At 37.0% G+C, this 21766-nt stretch overlaps 1 protein-coding gene and 1 long non-coding RNA gene across 2 annotated transcripts in view; one reads left to right on the forward strand and one right to left on the reverse strand.

The window, feature by feature from the left end:
- The window catches only part of SLC27A6 (solute carrier family 27 member 6), a 37928-nt gene extending 18457 nt beyond the window's left edge, over positions 1-19471 (reverse strand). Inside the window, exons 1-4 of the mRNA XM_071581461.1 lie at positions 18557-19471; positions 10286-10492; positions 8362-8520; positions 7208-7332 (exon numbers count right to left, since the gene is read on the reverse strand). Coding sequence (XP_071437562.1) covers positions 7208-7332; positions 8362-8520; positions 10286-10492; positions 18557-19070 — 1005 coding nt within the window. The 5' untranslated portion in view covers positions 19071-19471. The remainder of the gene's footprint in view (positions 1-7207; positions 7333-8361; positions 8521-10285; positions 10493-18556) is intronic.
- The window catches only part of LOC139684985 (uncharacterized), a 53928-nt gene continuing 51262 nt past the window's right edge, over positions 19101-21766 (forward strand). Inside the window, exon 1 of the long non-coding RNA XR_011700012.1 lies at positions 19101-19543. This is a non-coding gene — a long non-coding RNA (uncharacterized lncRNA). The remainder of the gene's footprint in view (positions 19544-21766) is intronic.

Consider the following 21766-nt stretch of genomic DNA (forward strand, 5'->3'; position numbering starts at 1 on the left):
TAAAGAACTCAGTGCCTTGCCTTGATCAGCTATCACAAATAAGTTCAAACTGTACATGTCCTGTAACAATTTGATGATGATTTGTATTTCTGAATTCAATTAATAGTTCTCTGCAGATAATTAGGATGACAGATTTTAGAATAACAATTTGTAACATTTTTCTAAGGTTTTCAAAAATGTTAATTTATTTATTTTCCTGCTCTGTGATTTTATTTTCTTACAGAGTAATTCTGAAATAAAGTGGGGGTTCAGTCTACAACCACTTATTTCTAACAGTAGAGGCGAAACATTTTTTTCAGTGCATTTTTTTGCATTGAAATCAACGCATTAATAAGCAAGAACTCTTCCTACTGTACACCTGGGTTTTTCTTCCATTCTTTCTGCTCTGCTAAGATCTTTGAACTGTGTACCAAACATTTGCAGACATCATAAATCAGTTCTGACACACTATGACTCCATTTTGCATGCTTGTTTCTTTTGTATATTAATTATACATTATAACAAGTTAGGGTCTGTCTTATCACACTAAATACCACATACCTGGGATTTTTTCCTCTGCCAGTCTTCCCTCCTTAAGTGTTCTTTGTAAACTACTTGGACTATCTGTGATTAAATTCTTGATAAATGCCTTTTAGAGTGCTATCAACGGTATACTAACTGGTGCAAGAAGGATTAATGACTGCAGCTATATAAAAATGTGCTCAGCAGCCGCTTTAAAGCAATGGGTTCATTGTCCTACTTTTACTGTTTCTGCAGAAGGAAAAACCAAATGGAGAGAAGCAAAGACAATTCAAGCAAAGGAGGCATGAAATGTTCTCTGTATCATGGCCTTGATGAAAATGAAAATCTCGGGGCCTGAGAAATGCAAACGTCTGTTAAATAAAGTATGGTAAGGCAGATGACACAGGATCTGCATTCATGTATTTACAAGAAATGCATGTAACAACACATTCACCAGTCCTCTACTGACATATTAGCCCTGAAAAAGGGGCATTAGGTAGTTTATTAGACTATAAAATGGGTGATATTCTACTGTTACAGGGGTAATAAATTCTTCAAGATGCACATCTACCTTTACTTTACAGTAGTGCCTAATTATAAACTGCAACTAGATTTTTTGAGGAAAATACCCAAATTTAAATACCCAAATTTAAAAATACAAATAGAAGAAAACAGGAAGGGTAGAGAAGAGATCCACCATACAAAAGGAACAGAAATTGTAGGAAAAGGACACATCCTTCTAGTTGTGAAACTGGTTGCTTGCTATTTTCCACAACTTACTCTCACTACATTTTTATTAATTGATCTCCTGATACTCTAATAGGATTAGATTCAAAAAGACGCTTTTTTTCTTTAGCTCTTCTCATAGAAATGTTTTGTTTAACTGTACTTCCATTTCCTCAGAAAATATCTACCAACAAAAAAAAAGTCACTTTTGTCTGTGTTCCACCCAGTAATATGAAGTAGATTGTTGTATTTTTGGTAATTGCTCCTAGAGCACACAAGTCAAAACACATGACACAAAACATTTTAAAGATCAATTCAGAGAATTAAAGCATGCACAGATTTCTTGTCCTTCATATCGTACATAGTATTCTGTGAGCAATATGAAGCTTCCCTTTGTGAGAACTTCATTATCATGACATTTTCCACTTAGCTTAATGCAAAAGATGAGTATCTAGAAAAACCGGAAGCTGGAAGTAAGGAAATTGGTCAAAGTTGCATGATCACTTAAAGACTTGGAAAAGTCTTGTGCCACCATGCTGGAACCAGTAGTTGACACTGCAACTAACCTTCCGCGCTGTTTCAGATGGGAAAAACTAATGCTTCTTAAGGACAAAGAAACACTATAAACATTGCAGAAGATTTTTTCACAAAAAACATCTGAAAACTTTTATTGTTATTAATGGGAAGAATGAGAAAACAGACACAGGATCATCATGTGGATGGAGTCCAAGAGAAGTATACCAGAACACTAAGTATCACAAGGCAGCAGGCAAATTAGACAGGTCATAATATGTTTTTAAAGCCACTTTTGAAAAATTATACTGTTGTAGTTATGGCAGTTGAAAGCACAGAAAAAGTCTGTTGTTTTTCTAAGACCAACTAATCAACTAATGTAGTCTGGAAGGAAAAAAATGCAAGTTTTCAAATCTCAGGTCCATTTCTAAGCTTCAATTTCAGATGTGATGAATATGATCTTAATGTAAAAGTTCCCTTTTCTCTAACAGCTTGTACACATCTTAAGCACTGTCAAAATTTTCTCCCTCCCCATCTTCCCCCCCTTAATTAAATTGCAATGAAACCTAGAGATTATTATGATAGGTACAGATGCTGTTGTCTGTAAGTGGTTCACATTACTGGTTTGTGGTATTCAATGAAACGTTCATGCTGAAAACCTGACAGGGTCTTGACAAACTTCCACTCCACATTTGCAGGACAGCAGAAAGAACAATTTCTAGTACCAAACATATACAGAGCTAAACTTTAATGGGGAATACAATGTGATTTTGAGTCAAACCCATATTGTAGAGGAGTGCCTACCGACTAATTTTTTCTTTGTTATGTGACTATCAAATTCCCTTCCTCCAAAGAGACTTGTTTCTAGGTGAGAGACAGCGCTATCCAACACACATAAACCTCATGCCCCTTCCCATGCCCCTTCCCACAATTCTTGACTTAACTGCAGGGAAATAAATGTTCATTTTGTTTCCTTTTCCCAGTTGCACTGATTTCCTTGTTTTCTCCTTCAGAATTACTACTGTTCTAACACAGCAGAGTTTTAACAAAATAAATCCTTAAACATCCTTTCTAAAGTCACTTCAGAGAGTTCAATCCCATCCAAAGAACTCTTGGCCAAACTGTATCTAGTAGAGAGACTGACTTGCTTCAGCTTAACAAAACAAAGTCTGAAAGCTGACATACATAGTCTTACACAGTTGAAGTAACCCCAAGGAAACAGAAGACATTACTGATGCCAAAGGATAACACTGGTTCAATACCAAGAGCACATAAAACAGGACAGATACGGAATGTGAAATTATAAGCAATACTATAATTATTTGTGAAACAGACTGAATACAAGTAGAAGTGTACTCTGGTTTTAATAGAGAATTTACCTAGTTCATGCAAGGTATCATAAATTGTACAAATGTTGTCATACTGTATAATAACTTACGACAGCAGAAGAGAAGACAATGGTAAGAAAGCTGATTTCTACCCTCTACTTGCAACACATTTCAGGATTCAGGTCTTCTTTACAGAAAAGCAGGAAAGAGATGCTTACAATACCTATTTTTTTCAAAAGCTTCAGTATGTAATGCCTTATGTAAATAGATCATTACATTAAATTTGAAATACATCTGAAAACGTCTTTGGAAGATTTTGTTTACACTTGAAATGTTAAATTTTAAATTAGTTGTGAGCCTCTAAGACAAAAAAACATATATCCTTTGATTAGAAGTATTTCCAAGGCTTTTGCTGAGAGAGGTTATAGGGAAGTCTGCTATGCCATACTTCTTTAATTCTGTAGATCACTGTTAATAGAGACTTTGACCAATGTTATCCAGAAAGACCAAGTTGTTAATTTTCTGAATATTCTTTTCCACTGGAGTAGTCGTGCTAGTATCTTAGTGCAGGACCCATTCTGTAGCTACTTATGGCTATTAGCCATCAATGCTGATTCTTGTATGTCAAATTACTGCAGAAGACTTTGGAAGAGAGCAGGGATGAGGATTACTCACTTAGGAGGCCAGCAAAGTCTGAAAATGCCTTATAATGCAAGGTCTTTGTACTTAAGGAAGAAAGACAACTTCCTTTTCTAACAAATGTTCTTTCCAGACATCAGATTACTAAACCAAAGGAGATGAAGAACAGCTTCAGAAAAATTCTACTGCAAGAGTCTTCAAGAGCTGTTGCAGATGTGAGTGGGAGGCAGAATAATCAAAGAAGACAAAACCAGTAAGGAAGCTTAACAAAGAGTCTACATGCTACCACACAGACTTGCCCAAAGTTCAATTTAAAATCTATGAAATAAGAGGCCACAGTCTGGAGTCCAACTGTAAGAACTATGCAAATTTTTAAAGTTTAGTGTTAAAAAACCAAATCAATAACAGAAGGTTATTGCTATAGCTTTAATCTGTGTTTATTAGAAGGGTTTTATAGTGCTCTAATCTTGAGAACACTGCCCACATATTATTTTCACTGAACTTTAAAACTTGTACTTATATGTTTCTCATGCTGCTAGCATATACAGCACTTCTACATTAATGAAACTTATAGAGAGAATCCAAATTACTGAACTATTTTACCTACTTGAAAACTAAGAATGGATTGCATAACTTATTTTAAAACCTTTCAGTTATTTGTGTGAACATGTTTCTCTTCTAGTTTTAACATGACACATACTTAATATTTTTTCAAGTACCTAGCTGTCAAACTGCTTCCATTTATAATTTTAATTTTTCTTGAGAAGGTTTAGCAAGTTAGCAAAACAAAAAACCCCACTTTAGTCTCACAAAAGAAAGAGTTTAGACATGTCAGCTCCTAGAAAGTATGCAGATAAAATAATGAATAGTTATATAGTTAATGCATAGTTAATTGATTATATTACCATAGTATATCAATAATTAATGATGGCATAAGTAACTTTATTTAAAAAATGTAGAACTGCTTTGAGTTCATGATGGCTTAGTAAGGATTTAAAAATGAGAAATTTTTTTTCAGAAATTAAGTATATTCATCTATCATTCTTGATTTAAGACAAGGAACAGGATACAGAGGGGTGAAGAAAGGGCTATGTTCTCACTGTACAGTTAGAGGACAGAAAAGGGGAACAATTAATATCTTGAAGTGCAAACATGACAAAAGTTGTGCAGTCTTGGAAAGAAAGGAGATGACTGGGGAAATCAAGCTAGCCTACAATGAAGTAAAATCACAGTTTATAAAAATTATGTCTCTCATATGTCTCTCTTGATATTCCTTACGGTCTCTAACTTTTTTGTTATCCTGTAATCTTTATTTATTTTACTATAAAGTTAAAAAATAAACAAGTAGAAATATTATTAGTGTGTTGCTGTTGTTGTGCTGCTTCTAATAACAGTAATAATAATAATAATAAACAAAAAACAAAATAGAAATATAACCAAAAGAAAAACAAACAAAAACAAGAGAGAAAGGTATTACTACCCTGGGTTCCCATCACAGTCATTGGTGGTCACTGGGACATTAGCCATGCCCTCTTTAGTTCAAGAACTTGCACTTTACTGAGGCATGCATGGATAATGCAGTAATGTTTATGATCCACCCCTACATTGTTTAAATATTTTTTTGATAATTTTCTGTAAGGAAAAGAAATCCAATGACCTTTTCCATTCTTTGGTCAACAACTTTACATATTCGTGCAAGTTATTATTCTGCCAGAAAACAAGACTGATTTGCATTCTCTTATTTTAGAATACTGCTTAAGGAGGATGTTATTCTGGAAAACTGTAAAATGAGGACTTGGAATAGAAAATAATTTTCAGCTTAAGTAATTTGAATTACGTGTATCTTTTTCTAAGAGATAAGCCACTTTAATAAAATCCACTGAAAAGGAAATAAACCACTGATTTTTTTTTAATAACAAAATAAAATTAGGATAGAGCCAAAGGAAAGCTGTTCAAAGAGGTAACAACTGCATTTCATCTTCTGTACATTTTCAAAAATCTCTCTGTGCTCTCCTAAATATTTTGCTAAGTTAGAAGAGGACACAGCTCCTTTGGCTTAATGTTATACCAGGACCTGGAAGATGTCATTTATTTTTATTTAATATTCAAAATAAAATCTGTTTATAATAATAATTGGGTAAAATAATTAATTAAAATATTTAACCAGGTACGAGAACGTAAGAGGATTTATTACTGTAAATAAGGACCACCTGCAGCTCATAAAGTGAAGGAAGTTGCCAGCATTAGCACGAGGAATTTTAGTTTCTACTGGATGATTAATGTTTTTTGCATATTCATTTTGACACATTTATGATAGAGAGTCAGTTGGGTTTGCTATGCAGCAGATTATATTCATTCCATCTGTATTATTCTATACATCTTGAGTTAATTCCAACAAGTTTTAGGCATTCAGCTTACCCTGAACACCTTGGGCTCTCTCATCATCAATCAGTAGATATAGAAATATATCAGAAAATAGGCAGATCAAAAGTTATTCAGTCAACCTGAGCCAGCTATACTTAAGCATACTTTGCACTTGATACCCTGTCAATAAGCCATCACACCACTAACTGGCAAGGGAAAAGAAGAATTTTCAAGTCTGGATAATACAATTTCAGAGAATCATAGAATAGAATCATAGAATCGATTGGGTTGGAAAAGACCTCTGAGATCATCGAGTTCAACCCTTGGTCCAACTCCAGTCCATTTACCAGATCATGGCACACCGTGCCACGTCCAATCTCAGTTTAAAAATCTCTAGGGATGGTGAATCCACCACCTCTCTGGGCAGCCCATTCCAATGCCTGATTACTCTCTCTGAAAATAATTTTTTTCTGATATCCAACTTAAATTTCCCCTGGCAGAGCTTAAGCCCGTGCCCCTTTGTCCTATTGCTGAGTGCCTGGGAGAAGAGACCAACCCCCACCTGGCTAGAACTTCCCTTCAGGTAGTTATAGAATAGTGTCACTCTGACCCAACTGGCTTTGTTGTCTAGAACAGTTTTTTTACTCCAACAAAAGGCAAACGTTTTGCATTGGAACCAAAAGCTGATAACCTAAACCAAGCCCCTTCCAAATTTTAAAATATGGTTTAGATAGTCTCAAAACATGCACATTCCTCAAGACATTCTAGAGTGCTAAAACATACATGAGACATGATGTACAAAACATGAGACCTCTGATACACTCAGGTGACAAGAAACAAAGTTTTGAAAATCAGAAAAGACATGCAACAGCAATCATGGCTTCCTGAAGTTACCTTTCTGAACTGTAAAATTTTATTTTTTCACTAAATTAACAGTTTTTAGTCTCAAAATATTTTCTTTTGATAGTTTTAGTACATATCTACAGATCACCACATATTTGAAGAACATCAAATAAAAAGAAGGGAAGAGGGACATTTCCAATACAGTTTTTTTTCCCTTTTAACATACTCACATTAAGAACAATAAATGTATAGACCATTTGCAGACAAATAGGCATCACTTGGATTCCACTTACCACTGGCTGATTGCAAAGGTAACGGCAAAGTTCTCCAATGTACTGAATGACAGTAACATTGTACTTTTTGCAGTCACTCCAAAACTGACTAGCTGAAAACTTCTTTCTTAACACGCAGGTTGCACCTTTATGGAAACAGTAGAAAAGGAAAAGAAGTAATTTCTGTATATGGTAGTATAGCTAGCTATGGTCCCTATTTCTTCAAAACAAAACACCAGAGGCACTAAGAACAGCCCTGTTCAAAGAACTATGTGTATTTAAGCTGTTTTACTTGAAGACTTGCATTGAAACCTGGCAGACAAAGAAGGGAGAGGAAAACAGTCTCCTGGCTGAGACAGTAAAGCAATGGGCAAGAGCTTGAAAACAAGGAGACAGCTTCTCACTGTTGGTGTTGTAACATTATTCAAAAGTTTAACTGAAAATACCCAGAAAATTCAGACTGATTAGCAAATTATTTGGGTGTCACCAAAACCTCATTTTTAAAGACAGTATTCATCCATGCAGAGTCAGACAGAATTAATACGTATTACAGTGGTCTTGCCCTTTCTCTGACTGGTCCTTGGTGCATAAGGAAAAAAAGAAATATTTACCATGAAGTTTCAAACAAATCTTTTACAAGAGAGTCACTGGGAACACCTACTTCGTCTCAGTAAAATATGTATTTTATTGTCCATTGCAAACAGTACACTAATTAAATGAAAACAAGATTATATTTCACCTAATGATCTATGTAAAAATGGAATTTTTACTAGAAATGTATTTGTCAAGGTTTTTTGAGTTCACCAAAATACAATTTAGTTTTCTTCCACCGTACTCTGTTTAATCTGTATGTATACTAATGCACTATACACAGTCAAAATAGTGCAAATGACTTTAACTTCATTTTTACCTAAATATAAATGAAAGTAAAAGAATTTATGACACAAATTACTGTAACTAATACTTCTCCGCAAAGAGCATTTTTAGAGATTCTTTATTATTACAACATCTTCCCCTTCCTCCAAATAAATATATTGCTATTCCAACAAAAGACTATTAATTTAACTTCAGCAAAGCATCAGTTTTCCTAGTGGCAATGAATCAAAGTGGGTCTTATACATTTTTATAATAATTAATTCTCTATTAACAACACAATTAAATTAAACAAGCTGTACCAATTTCAATGCATCCACCAATGCCAAGAAGAGATGCTGCACTATGATAAAGAGGCAGAGTAATATAAATGATGTCTTCAGCAATAGCACCAAAAGCCCACATTCCAACAGCAGCTTTAAGAACTTGCATGTGACTGATGACTGCAGCCTTTGGAAGACCTGTAACAAAATCACAAAACAGTGCATAAAGTTTCTCTTAAATAAGAGAACTCAGCTTTTTTCCCCGTGTTAAGTCTCTAAAATCATAAAAGAATCAATTCTTTCTTCTGTAACCAAATTTTCAGCCATCTGTTTAGATGGCCATAGACAACTGGCTGTTTAATACAGTATTGCATGTTTGTTCTCTACACATAAGCCAGGTTGTAACCCAATCTGTTTGCTATTTAATCTGATGTCAAGTCAATTCAAATAGGTGGAAACACAAAGAAACTCCATGGTTTGTCTGCTATCAAATTACATAGAGCCAACCAAAGGCCAAAAGCATTTACTCTACATGTGGCGTTCCCTGAACATAAAGAGGCATCACATCAGATGTCAATCAGACAAGAGCCGTAGTGACTGTAAGGTAATTTAGAAAGATATGGGATCTGCATGAAGTAGATGAGTGCTTATCTAAGAATCATACATCTACATCTTCCAATTTGGTTTAGAACTCTATGAAGCCTATGTAGAATAAAAACAAAAACAAGTATCTGTGTAAAGTCCACTCTAGTCACGTTCTTACCGAGTTTCTTCAGATTCAGCACAGTATTTCTGTTCATCAGTACACAGACTCACCTGCACAGGCTTCTTGGGCCACCCATATTCAGAAATTTCATGCTGAATCAGGCAGATCATGAGCAGTGAGAACTGTTCAATTTTTCAAAAAATTTAATGGTTCATAAAGTTTTCTCACCTATTCTATTAAAGCTATTGTTTAGTTACATGGTAAATAACAAAAATTCAATACAACTTAATATAATACATACAAGAATTCACAAATATTTTAAATCCTACATAATTGAAATTTGATACTTCTCACAGATATTCTGAGTGCAGTTATAAAAACAGAAACATCTTACCTAGATTAATTTGTATTATTGTTTAGTTAACTCCTTATTTTTGACCAGCAAGCTCATCCATATTTATATTAGGGTATTGCAAACATAACCTCAGTTCTTGACAATATTTTAACTTCCTAATTTTTTTTATTCTAGACTGATTTCCTACCTATTTCCTAATTTTTCCTGAGAACTTGAAGATTAAATTATTGTTTGTATAAAGGAACAATGCCATAAACCATATATTTACTTTAAATTTTCTTGTTACTAAAACTGTTGTGTTCAACTGAATGAGAATGTCTATCTGCTCATCTTAACAACATCACGATGCTTTTCATGTCAGTGATCAGGGTTTTTTAAGTCTTAGCTCCTTAGCTGCTAAGGCACTGGTAATAAATTCAGACATCTGTTTCTAAACTAAAAGACTAGTAACTTAATCCTATTTTCTGTCTCTACTGTGGCCTGCATAAAACGTGACTTATTGAAGGAAATACAAATGTCTATCTGCTTGTTTCAAGATTGTTTATTAAAGCTTTAGGTAAAATCTTAGGTATTTTACTAGACAGTGGTACCTGATCACAAAATAATATTACTTATGATTGTAAACCAACAAAAAAAGCAGCAGTGTTTCATAAAATCCTTAGCTGGAAAATAGTAAGAGTCTCTCATAGTACTTGCACAATGAGGCAGGAAAAAAAAATAGGAGAAAGGAAACCCAGAAACCACTGAATACAGAGTTAGTTACAAGAAACATGCTTGTTTTCCGTAACAGAGCTTCTAGATGAGAAATGTGACATTCTGCTATTAAAACATTAGAGTTTCAGAAAAATCAAGTTTCTATATGAAAGCTGAAGGAAAATATAGACTCCTTAGCAGACCTGTACCTGTTGTTCCTGAAGTAAATATATATAAAACAGATGACTTGAGGTTGTTGGCAGAGCATTCATTAACCGGGACAGGGTCTTCAGAAGCAGCTTCTATTTTGTCTAAAAGGGTATGCACACTTGGAAAAGTGCAGTCTTTGGTCATTATCCAAACACTGACATCTCTTTGAAGGTCAGGAAGAATTTCTTCCAGTGTACCAAGCATATCTAAAAATTAACATGAAATAATGTTACTTACATTATGTCTTCACAAAATCCAAGAAAAAAGTAATTTTCCTCATAAAGTTCTACTTTTTATAATAAAAATTAAAGCTCCATGGATACAAATAGAGTCAATAAAATAATTACAAACTAGAATGAAAATGCACTGAAAATAGGGTATAATGTGCTAAAAATACTGCTGAACCCACATAGACCAATTCTCAACTAGCCCTCAAGGTAAAATTGTGAGCCTTGATTACTAACTCCTTTTTCCCCACATGATTTTAGATAACCCTTTGTCATTGCTAAGACCAGAATGAAGTGTGGTTAAGCTTCAACTTCAAATAAACCATGAAGAAATTCACTGAAGATGCAAGGCAAATTACAGTGCAGGTTTCCTTGGATGCTCTCAAAAGCAATTTCCCATTGAGAAGTAGTTTTTTCAAAAGCACTGAAGTAACTAATTTAAAAACAAATACACACAAACTATATAATTTACTATACTATATAGGCCCATGACTTACTCAAACAGTGCCAAAGGACCATGTGGCTATTTATGTAGCACTTCAAATGTTTTATAAACCTTAATGAATTTGACTTTGGGCACAACAGAAAATTTTATTTTCCTATGATCACACATTAGTTTACTGAAAACCACTCCTTCTGTTGGTCTTTATCTATTTATAAATACAAACTTTTTTTTTAACAAAAACAGCAGACAGATCTTTCAGGAAAGAAATGATAGAGATTCACAGACTAAATAAAATGAGAAAATATAGGGGCCAGTCCTTAAATAATACATTTGGTGTTTATATTTCAAAGTATTTTTGTAATGTCACTTCGTCAGCAGACTGCACAGTCTTTAAAGTACTAATCCAGGAAACAGATCAAGAATACAAGTAATATTGCTTTCAATAGAACTCATTTACACTTAAGTTCCTTGATAATATCTCAGTCTACATACTTAATCAAGCAAATATCCCTGTGGATATAAATTTAAGTTATTATGTCAGGTTTTATAGATGAATAAACAAACAAAGCTGACATGACTCACAATGAGGCATTGCCAGAGCCAGCATTTGAAATCCAGATGTCAACTCCAGGTTCACTTCACAAATATTAAATATGGATAAAAAAATGGAATGCATAAATTTTGCACCAAAATAACTAAAGATTTTTAATCTTTCATAAAACTTTCTTAATGGCAGACTGCTGTATATAATTTATTTAATAACATAATAATCTGTAGCACTATTACAGAGGTATAGTCTACTATCATCAACTAAACATGTCTTACAAAGTTCTAAGTATTCTACGAACACTGAGCAAATAGATCTCATGAAGTGTAACATTAAAATTTTTCTGTTCTTACTTCCTTGTACTGCAGCATGATTTCAAGAAAGAATCACACGAATAATTTTAAAAATCTAAAAGATAGATGGCCTCCTGTTTGAATCACTGGAGTACAGTCCCCTTCCATTACACATACCAATAAAATGAAAAAATGTGAATAAAAAAATAATGTTAAGGACAATAGTATTAAGTGCGGAAAACAGGATTACTAAATGTCAAGGTTCATTGGCATATTAATTCTGTCTTGCTGTCCTATGATAGAATTATGGTATGTTTTTCAAGCAATAAATAGGAAAATACAACAGTACTGTTTCTAAACAGCTACCAATAAACCAAGTGTGACAGAATAACTATATACTTATTAGCTTCTAATACTGATTTTTGTCTTCCTATTATGCATATATGTCTCTTAAATACACTAAAGATAGTTTATGTAGGTGCAAGTTAGGCTGAGAACCTACCAAAAGAACCAGAGGTGTTAGAAGTGGTTGGACTTCCATTTGCGATCTCAAAAATAGTAAAAGAATATGGCATTCTCTGTCATACTTTAGTGCACTGTCTCCAACCACAACGCTAGGAAAGGTGTTAAGGACTGCTAAGAAATTCTTGGCTCTTCCAGCTTTAAGTAATCATTTGAATCAGACTCAGCTCTTTATCCTGTGTAATGTCCTTACCAGGTAACAAACGTGATGTACAAATATTGAGGAAAAACTGCCCAGTGAAACTCACTATGCAGAATTATCCTATGTAACTTAAGTGTAATTGTAAATGAAATTTCACCTATTGTGCAAAAGACCCAGCAAAAAAAGCCCCAAACTTAACGAGTGCCATCCTTTTTAAATGCAACAGATACCATCATTTCTTTGATACGTAAATTAATTCCTTCTTGCATTTCCTTTAATGGTTTTCCTTTTACATTTTTGAAAGCAAAGATAAAGCTATTACCTACTAACTCCTAACTTCTCTGCAGAAGGTATTTTGTTTAGTACTGCATGACATGAAATCAAAAACTTTTCTAATCTTTTAATACCTAAAAAGTTCTAGATAATATGTACACCAAGTTCTTTGTGCATTTGAGTAACACGAAGTGCAAGGCTGTCAAAAAGAGGAGGACTTTTCTTTTTCTCTTTTCTCCTTTTCTTGCTTCAATGGAAGAAAGATTGCAACTATTAATTTCAACCCTACAGAAACAATCATTAAAGATTCAAGAATTACATGAGGACACAGCCCTCTTTTAGCAGACTGAAACATATTTACCTGAAATAGTTAAGATCAATCTTCAAACTAAACATGCACACTGCTTATTCTTTCTCTAAACGCTTACTCTTAGAACCCATGGCTTTCAGGTTTTTTTACTATTAATAAACTATTAAATGATTACATAAAAGAATTTTTCTTCTGTGCTCAGGAATCTAGTATATGGAACAATATGTGAACAACTTGTAATTAAATGTTGTCGTGAAAGAAATTTCTTCGTAGATAGTTGAAAACAACAGAAACAATAAATGATTTCTCGAATAAAAAAAAAAAAAGGAATCTTAAACAGCTATATTCAAAGTGCCAGAAACTGAAAGTTACTTCTGGAACACACAGAAGATGAGGTGTTTGAAGATAACTCTCAGTTGTACTAATGTATTTCCAAAAAATAATTCTAATGATAGTCAATTAGCATTTTGTTGCTTGAGCATTTTGTTCCACACAAACCTCTGCCAGACATTGTGTGTAGGACTGTCTAGTCTTTGCATATAATCTTGTCCACCTGTCAGGAAGAAACAGACCTCTTGGAAGAAATATAATTTGATTATTTCTAGAGGTACCTTGTATATGCACTTTACCATATAGGAAAGTAGTTAGAGTAAAGCAATTTAAACTTGTGGTTTCTTTCAAGTATTACTTATTTTTTATACTATTAAAGTATATTCAGGTTTTGGGTTACTTGTTCTGGAAGAAATGACTGCTTATATAAAGTCTGGTAAGTTCCGTATGTGTTATTTACGTAGTTTGTATACAAATATCCGCCATTTGCTCATTATTTGGCTCCTACTAGGAAAAACATATCTGGAATTGATCAAGACGGATATGCTTCTCCACTTCGCTTTTCTTTTCCTGTTGCTTTTAAAGCATTTCATTATTCAACAAAAGTGTGTGAAACTGTAACATTGTGCTCACATGAATTCATAACTCAGTTATTTTTCAGTAAACATGGAAAACACATTCTGAACTACAGTCCTAGGCTTCAAGTTGCACAAAGGTTTTTTTATGTTATTTTCTAGAAACGAAACAATGCAGGCTGTTGGCAAGGACACAGCTCCTCACTGATGAAAGGAATACATCAGATTATGAGATCAAGTTGTACTGAACAGAAAGTTACTCAGAAAGAAAACTGTATGAAATGGTTCTTACATAACTTTGATGTGTGCCCTGGCTGATATGTCCAGGAAGTTATGACAAGTCCAAACTCTTTCCCACACTGTCTGGCCTTGAAAAATAATTTTTACTTGTGCTTGATCCCTCAAGTGACTTCTTATATTCAGCACAGCTTATCACAGTCATAGTAACAGAAAAGTCAGCTGTGGCTCAGGATCAGCATTTGTATCTTGAAATGCCACCCAAGGCAGTAAAGGTAATAAAACATAGACCACCTAAGGAATCACAGTTGGCCCTTTTTTTCACCATATGGGACAAGACACAGACTAAGTAAGAGCAAGTGATTAAAGAGACATGGTGCCTAAAGGAGCAGATAAGCATGTCTCCCACTGGTCTACAGTTCCCTTGTTCTAATTAGGTCTTAATATCTTCTTATTCCATATAGATAAGAAAAGGTGGTTTTGATTAAATCCTTTATTTTTTCTATCAGTGTCTAACATGAGAGGTGATACTTCTACTTGTACATAACACCATATGACCTTAATTTAAACATACCAAAAAATATTTTGTTTACTCTTGTTTCTCCAGGATGTAAACATGCTTCTGTTTAGTTCAGAATACCCTCAGCAGCAGCAGAAAGCATTGCTAGAGCCTCAAGAGTAAAGAATCATGGCCAGGAAAATGCTGTACAGCTGGGAGATGTGTTTCTGTACAGAACTACAACATCACAGCATGGCTGTGGATAGAAGAGACCTCTGGAGGTTATTTTGGTCCAATCCCCCAGTTCAAGGAGACCCAAGTAAAGCAGGCTGCCCACACATGCCCATGTGCCATGTACGCTCCCTTAATAGCCTTTTTTATCAGGATTGATGTAAATCAATCTTGTGGAGTTTAGAATGCAATCCTTTAACAGCTGAATCCTTGCATCAGAAGTCATGTTGGCAACCTGGGGTGTCCTACCCTGAGCTGAACTCTTCCAAGCAGGAACACGCTAGAAAGGTGCTAGTAAGTAAATTCCATTTGTGCATTTCTGGAGGGTCACTAGATTGTAAGTGTTGTTTAATACTATTTCTGTTACACAACAACAGATAGAATTATACAAAAGATATAAACAAAACTTCAGTATTTCCCAGCAAGGACACAGTGCCCTACAAGAGGTATTCATTTAGCAATACCTTACTAGTCTGTTTAACGACGAGTTTTGAAACAATTAAGGGTGGCGTGATCTCGTAACAAACAACGAATACCTTTTGAACAGGTCAAGATTGCTGTTAGGATAAGTTAATGCCACAGGGCTCATAAAGAGAGGAGCATACAGGTTCTTTCCTTCTCCTCTACAAGTTCCTCATTTACTTACAAGTTAGTTAATTACTGTTTCATTAAAACATATTTTTAAACTCCAGCTTTTGAATCTCTTTCAAGAAACATTCCCCAGAATGGGAGTGGTGGTAGACTGTGTTTCTGGGAATGGAAGTGTGACAATGTTAAGTAAAAAATCAAGCAAGAGCTAAATGCTCTGGGAACACAGCAGACAAACGAGAGCAATTAAAGAAAAAAAGCTCTCTCTAAGGCAAAGAAAATGGGGAAATACTAGAAAGGAACAGAAAGACTAAATATTGGCAAATCACAGAAACTGTAATCACCTTTTAGCCAGAGGCTGGATGAGAAGGAAAAAATATTTACTAGATCATGCTAAATGAATTAGAAGAATTCATTCTATCATGGGGAAAAAAACACACCAGCCTTCTAGAGATAGCCATTTCATATAAGAAACCAACAAAACAGAGGAATTTTGAAGTTTTTATAACATATCTGAGGCTTAAGAATAAAACATTAGATTGCAGAGTTCATAAAATACATTAAATCAATATCAAACCCACAAAACTTAAATACTACTAGAAGACTCACATTTAAATTTAGAAAAAGCAATCAACATATCAGAAAATTGTCAGACCAGAAGAAAGTCAGATTCCAAGTGCTGAGGCAAAGACAAGATGTAACTAATTGGACCGAGTTACCAAACCACAATGTCTGAAAAATATGCAAAGGGCACACAGCAAAAGTGAAGAGTACAAATCTGGCAAATGAGAATGATCTTTCAAGAGGCAGTATGAAAAGTGGACTAAGGCAATGGCAGAAAACAGAACCATAAATAGTACGCAGCCTATTTATATAGAGGTATCACATCTGTAAAAAATACAAGCATTTTAAAAAATTACAAGAAGGACTAAAAAAAGCTGCAAGGTGGAATCAACTCACACAAAGGGAGGCTACATCACCATTCTGAGCAGTGAAGATTTAGCACTAACCAGCTACCTGTGGGAATTGTTTCAGATAGCAGCCAAAGGTGGAAGGTTCCCTTCAGCTCAAAAGAAACCTGAGTATTAAGTAGATTTGAATACGGGTTCCTGATTTAATGTGCCATTACAGACAACGATTTCTAGAGCAAATTTGATCTTGCTGAGCACAGACAGTTAACAAAATTGTTAAGGGAATGATTTCTGCTGTGCTGCAGTCTATACATAAGATCAAAGGTCATCAAAAATATTACAAATATAGTTTTGGTAACTATTATAAGAAATAGAATTACTAAGTCAGGTCTGTATTTGTTTGTGGAGGGTGAAAAAAACCTACACATTTTTGAAATTAGAACCTCACTATCCAAAAACACTGACATTACATACTAATTTCTGGTTAAGAAACCAATCTTAGTTGCCAAAATTGATGCCTGACTATGGCAATTATAGATATTGGACCATGGGTTGACTTGTTTTAATGTAAATATTTTGGAAAAAGTATACTATATTCAAGCTATCCACATTCCTGTGAAAATGGTGCCACAAGGGAAAAATGCACAAGCAATTCATGCCTATTGATAAGAAAGAATCTCTTGAAACATGCACTAACACTGGACAAAAAACTAGGAGAATAGACCTCTGAGAATTATGTAACTGACTGTGTAACCTCAATGTTAAACACTGCTCTGCGATTTTTATAAATATTAGGGGTAAATTAGTATCTATAATAATTAGGTGCAGTATGTTTCTTTCAAGAGTGATCCAATGTTTCTCATCGACCACAGTCAATGAGCAAGAAGTTCCTTAACATTAATTCTATTCCTCAATCCATACACTTAAAACCACATATTCATGAGAGAGGGCTAAACAACAATTTTTTTTAATTTAACTAAAAAGGCAAAATGAAAAGCTTTCCATTCAGAAGCCTCATTATCATGTCTTGAGATTATATTTTAATTGGTTTTTTGTTTCATCAGCTTGTTTTAATTACTAAGCATCTTAAACCAGCCTATCATATGGAATCAGAAAGACAAGATTTATAATTAAAAATATCCATGGGAAAAATCTTCAATAAATTTTTGAAAGCACAAATTTGTAGCAGCAAAAACCAGATGGAAGGAAATTTTGCTGTTTAGCTGGCATGGATGCAAAACCCCATAACCTGTGTAAGAGGAGTAAGGCAAGAAGTTGATAAACAAAAATAAGGCAAAGTACACTTGAAATAACAATTTTGGAGAGGCAGGACATAAATGTGCAATATTTTGAAATATTTCCCTCCAACCAAATGTCAAGGTTTCTGTGTGATCTCTTAGCACTGAAGGTTCACTTGCACTTGATTATAAATGCTGTGGCAAATTTATGCTTTGGATCTGTCTAAAGTTTATACATCTCTGTAACTGAAGTTCAGTTTGAACACACAGTTATGCCTACATCAAGATTTTAAATTATTTTGAAACATTTAATAAAAATTACACAACACACACTGCCATCCCTATACAAACACAACAATTTCTTCTACAATCCAACACCAACAGTAAGTTGGTTATTGTGAATCAACCTTCTATGTGCCCTACTCTGAACTTTAGTTCCTGGAAAAGTATCATACCTTTGTGAACAGTTGAACAGCAGAGGTTGTAGAGTTTGAACTTGGGCCTTCTAGTTTTGCAGTGGTTTTGTCCAATAGAAAGATGAGGAGATAATACAAGAGAGTAAGGTACAGGACTTAAATAATATTAAATCTGACTACTTGAGAAGAAATAGAAAACTATTTTAGTATTTTCAGAGACACATTAAGCAACAGCTGAAGCAATTAGACACTTGGAACAGGCTGTACTTAAGATGCTGAAAACTCTCCTGCAATGTTCATTTTTAAGAAAAGGTTAAATGGATGTCCCCAAAGCATGGATGTACTTGAGGCTAAAGCTTTGTAATCTCATGAAGACTCTTCCAGTCCTGGGTTTCTCTCATTCCATGAACATGTGAAAATCAGGTTTTCGATAAACAAGCTGGAGAGACAGACACGCGGGATGTAGGAATGAGGCATATACCCTACCTGCTCCCACAACCAGTATCTTGGGCCCACAGCTACTGACACAGTGCAGGAGAGATCTGAGCCGGACATTGAAGTTGAGGAATGCCACCACACAGCCCAGCTTGGCCAGTCCAAACCACACGTGGATGAAGTCCGGCTCGTTGCCCATCAGCAAGGCCACTGTGTCTCCCTTCTCCAGAGCCTCGTGCTGCAGAAAGACCTGTGCTATCCTGTTACTCCTCTGGTCCACATCCCGGTAGGTGTGAACCGTCCCTTCGTAGATGAGGAACGGCTTGTGTGGCTGCTTCTCCGCCAGCTTCACAAACTTGTCCAAGACGGTGACAACCCTCCCTTGTAGCCGGTACATCTCCATTCTCATGCCATAGGCCAACACTTTGAGCAGGTATCTCACGTCGGCCCAGAAATACGGGAAGAGGAGTTTCTGGATGAAGTGCAAGGAAAGAATCCCTACGGCAGCCCCCGGCACCCATGAGGGCGGCACTGGGAGCGGATAAAGGTCATCCCAGCCACACATCTCCACGCAGCCGGGGCGCCGGGTTCACGGCCGGGCTCAGTGCGCGGAGGCTGAGGCGAAGGCCGGCACGGGCTGAGGCTCCTCCCGCCCTCTCCTCCTCCTCCTCCGCAGCGGGACGCCCGCGGCAACCTCCGGTCAGGGCAGAGGGAGCCGAGCTCTAACGGCCGGCACGGGCGCGGCCCCGGCACGGCCCGGCTCGGCACGGCACAGCACAGCCGGCGTCCGGAGCCGCGCCCGCCTCCGCCTCTCCGCACGTGCGGGACAGCCCGGCGGGCAGACGAGGCGGGGACTGCTGCGCTCCCCGCGCACGGCTGAGGCCGAGCGCTGCTCCCACTCCGCCTCGGGACTCACGGACAGCGCGGAGCTGCTGCTGCCCGCGGGGCAGCGGCGGCCGCTCCCTGAGCCGGTTGCATAAGGCGCGATCTCCCGCCTCACCCCCGCCCCAGCGGCCGCAGCCCGCGGTTGGCTCCCGGGTAAGACGGCGAAGGGAGCGCAGGAAGCCTCGCCCCGGGACGAGGCGGGCGGCGGCGGAGGCAGCGCTGGGGCCGCGGTGGCTGGGGGGCGGCGGGAGGCGCCCTCGGGGGCAGGTGGCTCCGCCGGCCGGTTCAGGGACCGGGCTGGTCCCCGGGGCTTGGCCCCGCCTGGGGCGGCAGCGCTCGGCGTGTCACCGCGGGGAATGCGGGCAGCCCGCTCACACACGGCCCGGGCTCCAGCGTACATTAGGAGACCAAGCCCGGGGCCGCAAAATTACTTCGGGAACGGGTCAGCCCACCAGGAAAGAGGGCTGGGCCAAGACCGTGGGTCGGTGGCCTCTGCGAATTGCTTCTTTGTGCTTAAGGGGTGCCGCTGGCAAGAAGGAGGCACATCTGGGCACTATGCTGGTCCTGCTGCTGCTGAGGTCTGTGACTCCCAGTACTTCAACACACTGGTAGCTCCCTGCCATCCTGAGGCATCCCCTGCCTTGCCCATGGAAAGGCACAGAATGTTGAAGTGTTTTATTGCCGCTGAGTCTGGAGTTATGTGGACCCTGAGAAGCTGAGGTCGTATTACTAGTGACACATTTTCTGCCCTTGTGTTAATCACAAGCAATATGAATTCATGACTCTAGTGCATCAAGACCAAAAAAAATCAGAAGGTGCTTATTTATTCTAAAACTGTAGACCAGAGCAAATGCCTTTTTTTTTCTTAACAGGAAATAGTTTTGAATAGTTCAGAATTTTCTGAAGTCATAAGACTGGTAGTTTACAGTATGAGCTCTACTGTCTACCTGTTGCAAATATCCCACTAGAATCATCTAGCCTTTTGTCACATTCCACCTCCTCACATACTGAGCTAGAGCTTCAGTTATTTTGAGCACCAGAGTGTTGCTGCAATATCTGCAAAGATGTGCTATTTATTAGTCTAAATGGCACTTAATATTCAAACGTTTTTGGTCTCCAAGATAGTATGTCTTAATTGTGAGGTCTGAAAGCTGACAGTGTAGCCTTTGTTTCCATTGAATTCTTCAGATAACAAGCCAGTCCTCTGTGTCACTTGTGCACTTTGAAGTCATTAGAGATGTCTTCCTTCCTTGAACAAAGACGAAATTCATATACCAGAGGATACTTCTTCCAGACTCACCTTGAATTTTGCATTTCATTGCACAGTGTGATGAGATTCCTGTGCCTGGAAGGATATGCTAACCTTCTTCTTGATTGTCTACCATAAGTGTTTGTGGAACCCTGAATAGAACAGTAAAGCTTGAATAGTAAAAACAACTCATCAGTCATTTTTTTCTATAATCCTTCTTTACTAAAACCAGACAATGTTTCACAGTTTCTCCTCTACAGGACTACCAGCCACTGCTTGTGCTTTCACTATCAGAACAGAACAGACCTGACAGACCTTTGCATCTCCAAAACAACTGTCTGATACTCCATTCATCCTGTCTCCATTTAGCCTATAGGCCCTATCTTCAGCTCTGCTAAACCCCAGCCATTGTCTTTTCCTACTGGTCTATATAGCTTCTTCCTCTCCTCTCCTTGTCTTGCTTCGCCTCCCTTCCCCTCCTGTTCCCTCTGCCCTCTCTTCTCCTCCCCTTCCCCTTTCTCATTTTCTCTCCTACTTTGATTATCAGTCACTGGTTCAGCCGTTAAACCATCCTGTACTACAAAGCTATCAGTGAGATGTGAATGGAACATTTATGGGTGAAGAAGCAACAGCTGAAAAGAAGCTGGAAAGATGATCTGTACTGATAATGAAGAGCACACAATATGAACTAATGAAGATAGTGCACTTTCCAGACAATCAAATTGAGGAATGTATTGTTTCTGGCAAGCCTAAGGGTCTCTCATACTCTGACACAGAACAAATGACTCATCAAGGGACAAATCTGCCCTGTCCCCAGAAAAGGATGACAAGGCTGCAGCTTGTCATATGTGCTATTGCTCTCCTGTTACCCAATAGATGATTGGAAAACAGGGAACTAGTAAAGGTTTCAAGAGTTGTAATTCAAATGTTGCAAAAGGGTTCCTCAAATTTGCATGTTATTACAAGGAGACTTTTCTCTCCACGTCAAATGTCATACAGACTTCTGTTCTAGAAACTGAAAAATTTATCAATTACTCTAAATTACAGTGCCTCCCTCAATGTTTGAAAAATATGACTGCAGAAGGATAATAACAGCAACAATAGATCTTCAGTTTCTTGGGCTTTTT

This window comes from Pithys albifrons, chromosome Z (assembly GCF_047495875.1).
Source record: "Pithys albifrons albifrons isolate INPA30051 chromosome Z, PitAlb_v1, whole genome shotgun sequence".
Lineage (NCBI taxonomy): Eukaryota > Metazoa > Chordata > Aves > Passeriformes > Thamnophilidae > Pithys > Pithys albifrons.